The sequence below is a fragment of the Phallusia mammillata genome, unplaced genomic scaffold, assembly GCF_965637545.1.
Source record: "Phallusia mammillata unplaced genomic scaffold, kaPhaMamm4.hap1.1 HAP1_SCAFFOLD_369, whole genome shotgun sequence".
Taxonomy (NCBI): domain Eukaryota; kingdom Metazoa; phylum Chordata; class Ascidiacea; order Phlebobranchia; family Ascidiidae; genus Phallusia; species Phallusia mammillata.
The window spans coordinates 1-12,950 of NW_027649099.1; the positions used below are offsets into that span (position 1 = coordinate 1).

At 36.2% G+C, this 12,950-nt stretch overlaps 3 protein-coding genes and 1 long non-coding RNA gene across 4 annotated transcripts; all 4 read left to right on the plus strand.

The window, feature by feature from the left end:
• Positions 1–425: 425 nt before the first annotated feature.
• Positions 426–5,364, plus strand: LOC145208833 (sodium- and chloride-dependent GABA transporter 3-like; the record flags this gene model as incomplete). Its single annotated transcript, XM_080079083.1, has 9 exons — positions 426–561; positions 1,354–1,488; positions 1,885–1,988; positions 2,392–2,516; positions 2,635–2,747; positions 2,831–2,968; positions 3,169–3,372; positions 3,435–3,602; positions 4,207–5,364. Coding segments are annotated over 9 exons (1,237 nt in total), but the record flags the coding sequence as incomplete, so codon positions are not given.
• A 697-nt stretch (positions 5,365–6,061) lies between these two features.
• On the plus strand, positions 6,062–7,897 carry LOC145208829 (fructose-2,6-bisphosphatase TIGAR-like). Its single transcript, XM_080079081.1, has 6 exons — positions 6,062–6,456; positions 6,531–6,631; positions 6,740–6,808; positions 6,878–6,998; positions 7,155–7,268; positions 7,421–7,897. The coding sequence occupies exons 1-6, from the start codon at positions 6,335–6,337 to the stop codon at positions 7,632–7,634; spliced, it is 741 nt and encodes a 246-aa protein (XP_079935207.1). The 5' UTR covers positions 6,062–6,334; the 3' UTR covers positions 7,635–7,897.
• Positions 7,898–8,286: 389 nt separating this feature from the next.
• On the plus strand, positions 8,287–9,978 carry LOC145208832 (uncharacterized). The gene is made up of 2 exons (XR_013854940.1): positions 8,287–9,548; positions 9,673–9,978. It is a non-coding gene; the product is annotated as an uncharacterized LOC145208832 (long non-coding RNA).
• A 593-nt stretch (positions 9,979–10,571) lies between these two features.
• Positions 10,572–12,892, plus strand: LOC145208831 (fructose-2,6-bisphosphatase TIGAR-like). Its single transcript, XM_080079082.1, has 6 exons — positions 10,572–10,809; positions 10,892–10,992; positions 11,062–11,130; positions 11,196–11,316; positions 11,373–11,486; positions 11,885–12,892. The coding sequence occupies exons 1-6, from the start codon at positions 10,688–10,690 to the stop codon at positions 12,090–12,092; spliced, it is 735 nt and encodes a 244-aa protein (XP_079935208.1). The 5' UTR covers positions 10,572–10,687; the 3' UTR covers positions 12,093–12,892.
• The last annotated feature ends 58 nt before the right edge of the window (positions 12,893–12,950 follow it).

The following is a 12,950-nucleotide window of genomic DNA, read 5'->3' on the forward strand; positions in this document are numbered from 1 at the left end:
GCTCATTGTTTCACCTTTTGAAATTGGGCTCAATGTATGGCTGACGTGAAGTACGGCGTTAGTAGGTTTTCCAAAATTACAGTGTTTAACATTTTGATCCACGGATTAACGTTGGTCCAAGTTTGGTCACATAGTGATTATGGACGAAATGGTGAAAATTGGTTTTCATAAAAAATCATTATATCTTAGTTATACAGAGTTTGGAGAAAGGCGTTCTTAATGGCGCTTGCAACGTTTTATGTTTTTTTTAATTTTTAATATTGTTTGTATAAACCAAGATATAAATTTTCACCATGGCGACAGCACTATTGTCATGCAACTTTTACACGCACACACACGCAAAACAAAATAGAAATTTCCCCCCATACTTTGTTAACACAAATACATTTACCTCTCGTTAATATCCATCTTTGTGTCTCAAACAGAAATTATGTATTGCGGATTCCTAACCCCGAAAGTGGAATAGATGGGGAGTTCAACTGGCCAGTGCTGTGTGCACTAATTGGTGCTTTTGTCACAGTTTTTTTCGTAACCATAAAGGGAATCAAGTCCAGCGGGAAGGTACAATGATACGTGTGCCATAAAATATGTAAACAATTTTTGACAGGAAGTTTAATATACATAGTAACCTAATGAAGTGACCCAATTACCAAGTCATATTCCAAAAATTTTGAATCAACAGAACGACGAACAACAAATTAACACTTAATGTGCTACTGCTATGACCGAAAGGCGTTTTCTTTCGTGATGCACCAAATCGGCTAACTTATGTTGAGTTGAGTTTATTTCGCTTGGTAAAATAACATTTGCACTGAACAATCACCCAGTTGGAAATAGCTGCGCAACCTTAAGACTTTATGGGGCACAAGAAAGTGGATGGCACAATTGGTGGATCATGATTGAACGCGCTGCAGCTACACTGTATTATGAAGCGAAAGGTTCCGCCCTAAACCGAAAGTTTCGCAGCTTTAAAATTCGGCCGATATCATACAAGTCATTTTTGTCTCCACGCGAAGTCGTACTCTACGATTTTGACATATGCAAACAGTGGCTATAACGCAAAGAGGTAGTTAAGATGGATAAATGTTTGTGCTAGTTAACGTGATTTTAGGTTTTGTGCTCTGGTGAGTAACCACACGAAAGGGACACGTTTCACGCTTTGAATGGGCACGGTGAAGAATCGTAACAAGTTGTTAATTCGAAATCGAATCGTTATGAAATCGTTGAATTGTACGTAAAAATCCGAATATTTGCTACATCACTAGTTTTCTTCCATTTAAAAAAGTGTTAGTTTTTGCCTCGTTGACTTTGGTTTATCGCCGTTTTGACATGTATTAACACACTTTTTTGCAGGTCGTCTACTTTACAGCTACTTTCCCGTACGTCATGCTTATTGCATTGCTTATCCGTAGTGTAACACTGGAGGGCGCAACGAATGGAATCAAAGCCTACTTGTTACCTGACCTTTCCAAGCTTGCCAATGCACAGGTACAAACATCTAATGTTGGTATCCACTGTTTATTAATGTAATGGTTCAGTAAGTAAACGTTACCGTCGTGTGACGACTAAGCCATTCCGTAGACATTGGCACAGGTTCTTGTTAAAAAGTGGATTCGTAAAGCACTGAAACATTGGGACATTATTGTACTAAAACAGCAGTCACTAAGCTGGATATAGCTACGGAACGTTAAAAACAAACAAAAAAGTATGAGGCACAATTTGTGTATAATAATATCAATCGCGCTGCATGTTGTAGAGGTTAATGGGACGGTATCTCACAAGAAAGTAAGATTGGAGGATTGTAACTAAATACAACTGGACACGAGTTCGTAATATGTCTTAACGGTAGGGGATTCCCCAACTAAACATATTTTTGTTGTTTAGGTTTGGATCGAGGCAGTGTCACAGACTGTTTACTCTTTTGGAATCTGCTTCGCGGCCGTTACTGCGATTGGTCGTTACAACAAATACGACCACAATTTCTACAGGTAAAACAAGTTGCAATAATTGCATTAGTGACAGTTCTAGTCTGATTTTGGTTTGTCCCGGGGTCGATTTGCTTCTCGGGGCAAAAGACAAATTAGTTTGGTAAAATTTGTGCCAAGATATTAAAGGTTTTAAACTTTGAAATGCACCCGACGTGTCAAAAAAGGTTTCTGAGGCATTCTTCATTGGTAACCTAATAGCGTTGCCATATTCACACAATGTTTGATTCTGAAACAAATCTCACAATAAAAAAAAACGATTGATTTGTTTTTCACAAACTTAAATCTAGGGCTCATTATAATCTTTATTCACAAACCAACGAGCTAGGTGAATCATTTTATAAGTCAAAAGCACGAGTAAAGTGAAGCTACTGGTTATGTTGAAACTTGTTTGTTTGGTTTATAGGTCGTCTTTGTGGATTGTACCAGCTGGTGCGTTCAGCTCTTTCACAATGGGTTTTGTAACCTTCAGTGTGCTCGGCCATTTAGCCCATGTCCAGAATGTAAATATAACTGATGTTATTCAGTCAGGTAAGTCAGACAAGCGCTATGTAAACTCAAAAAACTGTATAGTTGTATCAATAAACCATGTGCGGGTTGACTGTAATCTGTCGATACGTTAAACTTACATGGCACTACTGTTTATTAGGGCCTGGACTCGTATTTCAAGTCTTTCCGGTAGGTGTCGCCCTGATGCCAGCACCACACATTTGGTCAATCATGTTTTTTGTGATGATCTACTTTGTTGCTGTCGACTCTTCCGTAAGTTTGCCTACTTGTTTGCTAAATATTTGAAGAAAACCAATAAAAGAATATGTGCATAATCAACTTGTATTTTTTGACAGTTTTCGGAATTTGAAGGGTTGATGACAATGATTGGTGACGCTTTTCCCAAACTTGTCGCTACTCCTCGGAACAGAGCGTGGTCAAACATTGGACTAGGCGTCACGTTTTTTCTACTTAGTTTAATGCAACTTTCGGGCGTAAGTATAGCCTACTTCATGTAAAGTAGCTATGGACAAAAATTTTTTTTGCTACAAAGCGCCCTAGAGAAATTTTTGTACTCAAAGTTAAGTAATATCTTTAACTGTTCCGTCGTTTTGACTTTGTCCCTGTGTCTCCAATAACAACGAAACTACTTTATGTCAAATGGAACATGCTCAGTAACAACTCTGTCTCGCAGTATGGAATTTACATCTTTGAACTGATGAACTACTACGGTGCATCAGGGATTTGCCTTTTATGGGCGGCTCTTTGCGAATCCATAACCGTTGGTTGGCTATGGGATGCTGATCAATTCAAGCGAGACGTGAAAAATATGACTGGAAGTAACCTTGCCCTGTATTTCAAATATTGCTACAAATTCTTGATCCCAATTGTCGCTTCGGTAGGTTCAAATATACCGGATTTACAGTTGGATCATATTAGCAATAAATCGTTTGTTTTTAGTCGGTGTTGCTGTTTTTCATTATCAAATGGGAACCACTGAAGGTAGGAGATTTCCAGTATCCGATTTGGGCGAACTTGATTGGCTGGTTCATGTCCATGTGCTCCATTCTCTGCATTCCAATCGTAATTATTTACGTCATGTGGAAGGGCGAAGGAACAATGCATGAGGTAAGGCATTTCTTTTTTTAAATCCAATTTGTACTGCTAGAAAATACAGTAGAGCTGCTAACATAAGAATTTACAACAAATAAATACTAAATACCTATAGATGGCATAAAGAGCACAGTAAGTTAAACACTGAGACCTGGATAGGGCTAAAACAAAGTTTATAAGTTGAGCTAATTACTATTTTTGTGATAAAATTTACAGCCCCTAATAGCCCTAACCGTCTGCATTTTTACACAATTATACTTTGTATACCTCTTTGCGCCATCCATCCGTATTAGCGAACGTTTCTGTTGTGTGTTCTTATGTTAGAAGAATTTCCAAAAAATACAGACACATGTTTGCATGAGTTTCCGATTATCGCTGACTAAAGGCATATTTCTAAATCACACGAATCAAAGTGAAAATCGATTCAAATGTCACTAAAAAAGGAAAACTGCATCAAAATGTATTTTACCAATATCGCCCACTGTTCTATGTTTATGTAAGCAAGTTTTACTATTTGATCAAAACATAAACACAATCTCTGTTAAACTTGAAAAAATATAAAAATGGCCTACTGCTTTTTTTAGTACCAGAATTTAAACAAAGACTATGCATTAAACAGAGATTCAAGGACGGTCTTCAAGAAAGGCGAAATTCAAAGTATGTGGTAGGAAGAAATGGAGCTATGAGTGCAGCAGAAAAAAAGATTCTAGATGACCACGAAACGCCAATATGATGATAAAAGTGTTAAAAAAAATAATTGATTTTGACGCTGGTTTAAATGCAGTTGTATTTACGAAAGGTCGATATAAGTTACTTTGTGTATTACTTTTCTGTATAGCGGTGTGAGGGACGTTTAATGTTAATGAGCGAACGTCTGAAGATTTGCAATGTGATGCTAAGCCCCACTTTTCTGTTTGTAAGTTGCTTGTACCAAGGAAAGCATGTTGACTATATAAAGAAAATACCATGGTCGTTTTATATTGCTTCAGACAATTTGTCAAATTCAATACCAATGTTGCTTTATGTACATTTTGTGTTGTTGTGATGTAGTGAATGCGGTGCTAAAACTTACTCGTTAATTTTACTGTAGAAACTTGTGGTTGACTGAAAATTATGTCCTATGATTTAAAACAATCAGATTGTGACCAAATGCATTGCAGAGCTTTTCGGTTGATAAAAAAATATATTAAACAATGAGAAATTTTTTTTAAAACTGGTGAAAGGTACCATGATAAGGAAGGCAAATATTTGATAACACCATAGTTTTAAGTTTACTTCAAATGTACATCTTATTTGCCAGTAATTGCCGATTTCTATCGATTCTCGGTTTTCCACAGTACAACTTGTATTTCAATCTGTTGCGTTGTGTGACGTAATAATCGACTACCAGTTTTGTGTGATAACGCAACGTGGTTTAGTTCTTTTCGTAGCTGACTTCCGTGCAGCACGGTGCTGCGTAGGTTGTATTAGAAAAGCCATTTAAGGTCGTGTTGGCGATTATTAGTGAGTCACTTTGTATATATGTGTTCAATGACTCCAAAATGTGAATTACTATAATGAATGCGAACTTAACTGCAATGACCTAAACTAAACTGTCATTTCGCTCTGTAATAGTTGTGCTGTACGTGTAGTTGGGTTTATTCAAGTTGCTTAAGTTGTAGTTGTTTACGCAGCGTTCTTGTACGGTACTCACGTGAAGCGTGATTTTTCTACACTGTCGCTCTACATAGCTTGGTAAGCATGTGTACAACGTGTAATAACATATTGTGGTCTCATGCTTTTTATGTGTTTTTGGGTTCGTGACAGTGATTTTGAGGATTGCCCATGTTACATGTTCTCTTTCGGTTCCCATAACAGTTAAAGAGCTTTGAATTACATTCCGGCATTTAAAATGCATTGTTTGTGCCATGCTTTATGCAGAAACCGCAAAGGATAAGACCACAATGCGCTATTATGACGTCACACACAATCTTTACGAAAGCGACTTACAAACAGCAATCATCTACGCGACAAAACACGCCTTTATAATGCAAACGACATAGCGCCGTGCTCCACGGAAGTCAGGAACGAAAAAACTAAATCCCATTGCGTTATCAGACAAAACTAGCAGCAATTTTTTACCACACACCATGCCATGGATTGCAATACAAGTTGCAGTAAGGGGAAGCTGGAATGTATAGAAATTAAATAAGATGTAAGAGCTATATAACCTTTTTTCAACTAATGTTATGACAAAACTGCCACGAAACAAGTCAACGTACAAATTAACAAAGTGTTTCGCGTAATAGTCTTAAGAGAAAGTACAACGAATCAGCTCTGGATTACTGCCGTCATGCCTGAGTGATGTTGGATACAGTTGGTTGCGTTTTAAGCAGTTGTCGAAATTACCCTTTTTGTTAATTTTCAAGCATTTCCACATCTATGCGTCTTTGCAAGCAGTTAAATCACGTTATAGTTTGGTATGTTTTGATTTATCTCAGTTGTGGATTTTAGGCTCGTTTTGACAAGCAGAGTAGAAGTAGGAGTTGCTGACTTGCTGAGAACTTGACCTGGCAACACTGCAATGTACTGTCACTGCCAACAATCAGTGCCAAATGTCACTAGCGAGTTAACAACTTTTAGACTTTTTTTAGATACAAAAGATTGTTTAAGTTGTGTAAACTGGTGGATAAAGGATAAGTGTGCCCAGCAGTATTGACAATTGACTCAAAAACACAAGCATAAAAGCAAATGTTTCCATTTTCGTGATGTTTAAGCTTATGCTTGTTAGGCATGGACAAACAGAGCTAAATAAACATGGAATCATGCAAGGTCAGATTGATGAACCATTGAACGATACAGGAAGATCCCAAGCTATGGATTTGGCCTGGTATTTTGAAAGAATATTTGTATTTTTACATTATTGTACAAAGCTAATGCTTTTCATGTGTTGTTTTCATCCAGTTTTTTGAAAGATGAAGTTTACACCCATGTGTTCTCCAGTGATCTAGCCAGAGCTTCTGAAACATGTAAACTTGCACTGTCAAAAAACACATCATTTCAAGGTTGGATGTTTCCCCCAAATAAACATTTTAGATATTAAAAAATCATGTCATATTTTCATAGCATAATTCCCCATTTTATACCATGTAAACTGCAAAACATACTTTTAGATGCAAAAAGTGACATACAAATAAAGCTTGAACCCAGATTGAGAGAACGTTGCTATGGGTCTATGGAAGGTAAAAACAGTTCATCTAAATTTTTCAAACAGTTTGTTAACTTGACGTTATTTTGAATTTCTTCTGTAGGAAAGCCTTTTGTTGAATATCTGAATGCAGCAAAGGAAGCTGGCATTGACAGAAAAAGCTTTACCCCTGAAGGTGCTGAAACTAGGATACAGTTGTTGAAAAGAGCAGAAGATTTCTTTATGTGAGTGAGTTTTTTATATCGGTGTTGTAAACCTACATAGTTTTGTTTTGCTTAATGATTGTAGACTTATTGGATTGTGAATGGAATACATTCTTGTCGTGGGCTTTTCAGTGAAAATGGCTACCTTATCAAATTATCCAAAGTTGTATTTTACAGGAGTTTATGCGAATCAGTGTATTTAAACATGTCTAATGGAGATGAAAATGTGACATGTAAGGCCAATGTTCTTGCAGTTGGTCATGGTGCATATTGGAGATCTTTATGTGAATTGTAAGTAAGGTTTGTTTACAAATAAATATATATGATTGCATTGTAGTTAAAAATGCCTAAAATCTGGTCAATGTCTTTTATGGCCTGTTTGTAACTTGGTTGGCTGCTAATATGTATGTCTTCAATTAAGTATAATTTACTTAAAATTGTAGACTTCGAGATACATTTGGTTGCATCTTTAACCAAAGCCTTCAACCTGTCATGGCCAATGCTGGAAGGACCAGTCTAATAGTGACGTTACCATCACGCAAAACGGCCGATGACGTCATTTTTGATACGAGTGAAACAAACTCTTTGGATGACTGGAAAAACGGAATTACAATAAAATGTTTAAGTCTTAACATACCCGTACACAGTAATTTATGATTTGCTGTCAAATACTGTCGTGTATTCTGGATTCAGCACAATAATCTTTAACAATAAGCTTTTTCTAACTAAATGGTCAGATTTTGACTGTAAAATTCACTGTGAGTTATACTACAAAGTGTGTGGTAAAATCGTTGCCACAAAGATGCTTTGTTGGTTTATATGTGATATGAATCTGTTTAACTGCGAAACATTTTGTTTCTTGTGACAAAATTCAAAATCAAGTGTAAAGTGCATTGTGCAATAAAAATTGTTAGTATGGACAGCGTTTTCTTTTGCTAGGCATGGATCAAATTTTGTGATTAGTCAAACGGGACATGGTTGCTAAGAGGTAACGATGTCCTGCTGTATGAAAGAAAAGTAGCCCATCTAAACCTTTTGACGACGCACCAGTTCGGCAAAGCGGTCAATTCCTGACAACCACCCTTACTTTTTGTACGTTCACCAGACTTGGCGTATTGTTAAAATAGTTAGTGTGTTGTGAACTGTGCAATAATAGGATTTTTTAAGTGTTATGGATGAGAATAGGGTAATTCCCTCGAATACCCCCACATGGTGGGTAGAGTTACTAACAAGATACGTTTCTCCTGATCCAAAAGTGCTTAATTTTCGACAGGTGGCGCAAAGAGCACTTTTTTCATTTAAAACGGTATATCTCAAAAAAGGCTAACGGTTAGGGCTATTAGGGTTGGGGTAAGGTGTTAGCACTTAAAATTCAATAAAACTAACCCAAAAAATTAGTTACTAATGTAAAAATTTTATGTAAATATTTCCCAGCCCAACCCATTTATAGCCGCTAAATAAATAATTCAGCTCTTTACGCCACCTATCGAAAATTAAGACCTTTTGGATCAGGAGAAACGTATGGTGTTAGCATAGTATACTAACATGGTAGTCCAGCTCCTCTTTTCCTCTCGTTTCTTTTATTATCCTGCGCATTTCGGTTACGCATGAATAACACTGCACGTCGCCTGAAGTTTTGTATGAGGTACATGGTAAACAGCTAGTTTTTAAAAGCCGCTGGCGACAAATCTTTGTCTGTTTTGAAGTTTTTTAGTTATTGGGTTTATTGTTTAATGTATGTAGAGCTATTAAAACGTTTTTAGCTTTTAATTGTATGAACTCTTTAAAGTATATTTTTGAAAACTTATAGACAGGCATCTTTTTTGTAAGAATTGCTTTAAAATTGCGGCAATGAACCGAATTGGCGAGGCAAGGTTTTTCAGCATGTTACTACACTAGCCAACATGTCCTATGTCTTATCATCATGTGCGCTGATGAGACCTTACAGGTCAAAACAGTGAGCAGTATTTGCAGCTTACTTATCATCTATCTATTGGCTTATTAATCATATTGTCATCACTTTGGTTCCCCAGCAGTTGCTTAGGCATTAAAAATCAGTTTTTTTTCTGTGGTTTATACCCATTTGTGGTATTGAACAGATTTGGTGAGGAATTAATGTTCTGCCTGTTACTTCCAACAAACTGGAGGGCCATCAGATGGCTACACCAACCAATATGGCACATATCTTTTCATCAGCTGCACTGATGAGACCTTATAGGTCGAAACAGTGTGCACTGTTTACTTCTACAGCTTCTGTTTTCAAAATCCTAATTAGTAAATCACTTGGCTTTATACTACACTCGGATACGATTTTCATAGTAGCCTACTGTTAGCTATAACATTATTATTAAAAAGCTAAAATGAAGTAGTTTCATATTTTGTAATTTGAAAAAAGAAGCACATTTGTGCAGAAAGTACAGGCACTTTTGACAGTCATTTTGATTTATTTTTTAGAGCTCCTCTTTTTTGGTTTGCTTGGTAGACCTTTGGAACATTTTAGAAAAGAGCTTTTTGGCAAACGTGAACGACAAGACATGAATAAATAAATCCACGAATATTAAAACCTATTGGGTACTTTCTCTTTATCCACATCAACTTTCAGAATATCACATGTCCTATTTTGGAAACTTTCATAATGAGGATCATAGAAAACTTTTGCAATACACAAAAAAAGTCTAGCTTTCAAGCATTTCAGGTACACACTTTGAGAAAGTTGAAGTAACTCTAATGAAGGATAAGTGAGACTTCCAGGCCCTTGCTCCATAAAAGAAACCGGCTGGCCCTGTGATTGCATGGTGGACAACTTGCTAACAATTTTACTTACTTTTGCAAAATTGTTTTTTGCCTTGAACAAAACATCACCTTCCAAATACTTTAAACTCCATGTTACTTATCACAGCATTTGACTGTTTTTCTGCACCACTTTATTACTTGTTTATGATGTCTAGAAATTGTTTTTGTACCTTGATTTTTTTTCAAATAAACTTTTTGCTTCACATCACTCTTTTGCATGGTTTCTCATCTAATCAGTTCTTTTAGGAAAAATCTACCTCTTGTTGACAGTTTAAAATGAGTAACTTTGGAAAAAATATGGTCTTCGTTTAAGCTTGACTTTCCGTCTGTCCGGATCGAGTTCCTGGTCGGGGTCAAAGTCGTTAAATATCAGTTTATTAAAAATGCAGTCAGTTTGGAAAAGTTCCATTTTCACCAGACTTTAGTTTGATCCGTAACAAGCTTTATGCACCCTTGAATATGTTAGGTAAAACCACGCTAAAATCACTTCAACGCGGTTAAAGAAGGACTAAAAGGCAAAAAAAACTCAGTAAATTCCCTCCAACAACATAATTCCAACCAAACGTAGTAATATTACACATGGTAGATGCATACAACCGACCACACACGCACAGTTTTGTCATTTTCCTGCTCTTAAGGCACCCAACTCAATGCAAGCATCCGACAAGCGTGCAGAGTTAATCAAGCTTGACGGTAACAATAGCTGGACTACCATGTTAGTATACTATGGTGTTAGTAGCTCTACCGGAGAAACGTATCAAAATCCATAGTGTTTGATAGAGAGACTTTGAAACGTATGGTATTAGTAGCTCTACCCACATGGTGTCGCTGCGCAATGGTTTTAAGGTTTCGCCAACTATGGTGGAATTTTAGTGTTAATACTTTAATACAATTTGCTGTGTTTTACTGCTTGCACTATGTTCCAACTTATGGTGGTAAGACATGCAGAAACACAGTTTAACAAAGATGGCATCCTGCAAGGGCAACTCGATGAGCCATTAAATGATACTGGAAGAAAACAAGCAGAGGCTTTGGCACAGTAAGAACTGGAATTGTTTGAAATTTTAAACATTTTTTGGCCAATTTGAGACTGAGCGCATTGAACAAAATAATCTATTTAGATCGATTGCTAAGGAACAGTTCACTCATATTTTTTCAAGTGACCTCAAAAGAGCTAAAGATACCTGCCAAATAGCTTTGACAAGGAATGTTCTTCAGCAAGGTAAGTGGTGTATCATAGATTTGCTGAATTCAATTGCCCTGCATCATAGTCCGAAATTGTCATGATCAGATGGAAATTTAAAACCCTCGATAATGCTGGATCCAATGCTCCGTGAGCGATCATATGGCTGCATGGAAGGTAAGTGTGTGGAATTCAGTAAGGATTTTAATATCTATAGAAATATTTATGTATTACTGTATTAGGAAGATTGAGATATGAATTTATTGATGCTGCACAACAAGCTGGAATTGAATCAAATATGTTTACACCAGCTGAAGCAGAGTCTTACATTGCATTGCAAAAGCGAGCAGAAGATTTTTTTATGTGGGTATTTAATCATTTGGAGTGTGATGCCTGAAAAGTTAAATCTTTTTCTGTAGAAACTTGTGCAAAATGATGCAGACAGTTGTACATGGTACGGGTAGCAACTTTCCATATGGAATCAATGTTTTGGTTGTTACACATGGTGCATTTTTGAGATCTTTTTACAAAATGTAAGTTGACTTACTAGTAATCTTTTGTAAGTGTTTCTGAAACTTTGTTTTGCGAGTATCTATGCTATTTCATAAATAGCACTGTTTCAAAATGCAGACAAACATTAAAACATGAATTACTGTCTTGATTGAAACCAGATTTGTTTTGATAAGACATTAGAAAATTTAAGAGTCTTATTTTGGGCCTGTGCCCTTATTTTATCGTGTTTACAACAATGTCAAATGTGTTTTTGTAACTGGCTGTGGACCATAAAAACTCAATGGTCAACAGTAAGCAAGATATTGTTAAGCAACATTGGCACACAAAAAACATCACAGTTTGTTTCTGTGGTATATATTTATCTATGGCAATCCTGGTTATCATAATTACAACCTATGTTTGTTTGTAATTTTTGTAGGTTGAAAGAAAAGTTTGCATGTGTATTTTACAATGATATTGGAGTGAGGATGTCTAATGCCGGCAGGACAACCTTTGAGATATGTTTTCCGCCCAATAAAAGTAGTGAGACATTACAGTCTCTGACTAATGGGCAAGATGAAACATGGCTTAAACATGTCAATGTAAATTGTACAGATTTTGATATTCCAATTTCTAGATCAAGATAATATTTTACTGATTTACTCACTTGTTTGAAAGGAACATATTGTATGTGGGTGTGCAATACTTATATATTGTATTATGTAGTACATACTAACCTACCTGATTTTGGTGTTTTAACGTATTGCTAATTGAGGTTTTACTTTTCACCTCTTTGCATACCTTATCTTTTCATATTTATGTACCTCAATGTTATTAGATTAGAAGATCTTCTTTTATTGAAACAACTCCAATTTGTTATTATTTTGTATGTATCAGATGCTATTCTGCACGTTAGTTATGCTTTTACTAGTTTCTATGCTACACATTTTTACCAGTGTTAAATATGCAGCCTTATTAGTTATTTTTCTACATTGCTACCTCTACATACCGTACTGTTAGTCGTTCCAAATGCAGTACATTTTAATTTAGAGCTTGTTAATGACTTTTGTAATCAATTTCATACCATGTGTTTTTGTTTTGTGTGAAATGAAACTTTTTGTTACTTGGTGAAAAACTAAAATGGGTTAGTGATTTTAACGAGGGCTTTAGATTGTTACACCAGAAGCTGGACACGACATTGAGGTTTGAACACCACTGTCATTAAATGGATACAAAAAGGCAAGAAGACCATTCGGCGGTACATTTTGGAAATTGGGCTACGTTCTGTACCTTGCGGCTGTGTTCAAATGCCACCTTGAAATCCGAATTAACTTGCGACCATCGAATAGTTTTTTCTCTGGACGACAACTGCTCATTAGTAGGTTGAAACTTGAAACCTATCAAAGTACCGTGGTGGCTAACGTTAATAAAACTACATAGATATTAATGCTTTCTAATCATAAAAGATATACTGTAGAAACCCGTAGGTTTGAATCTGAATTGAT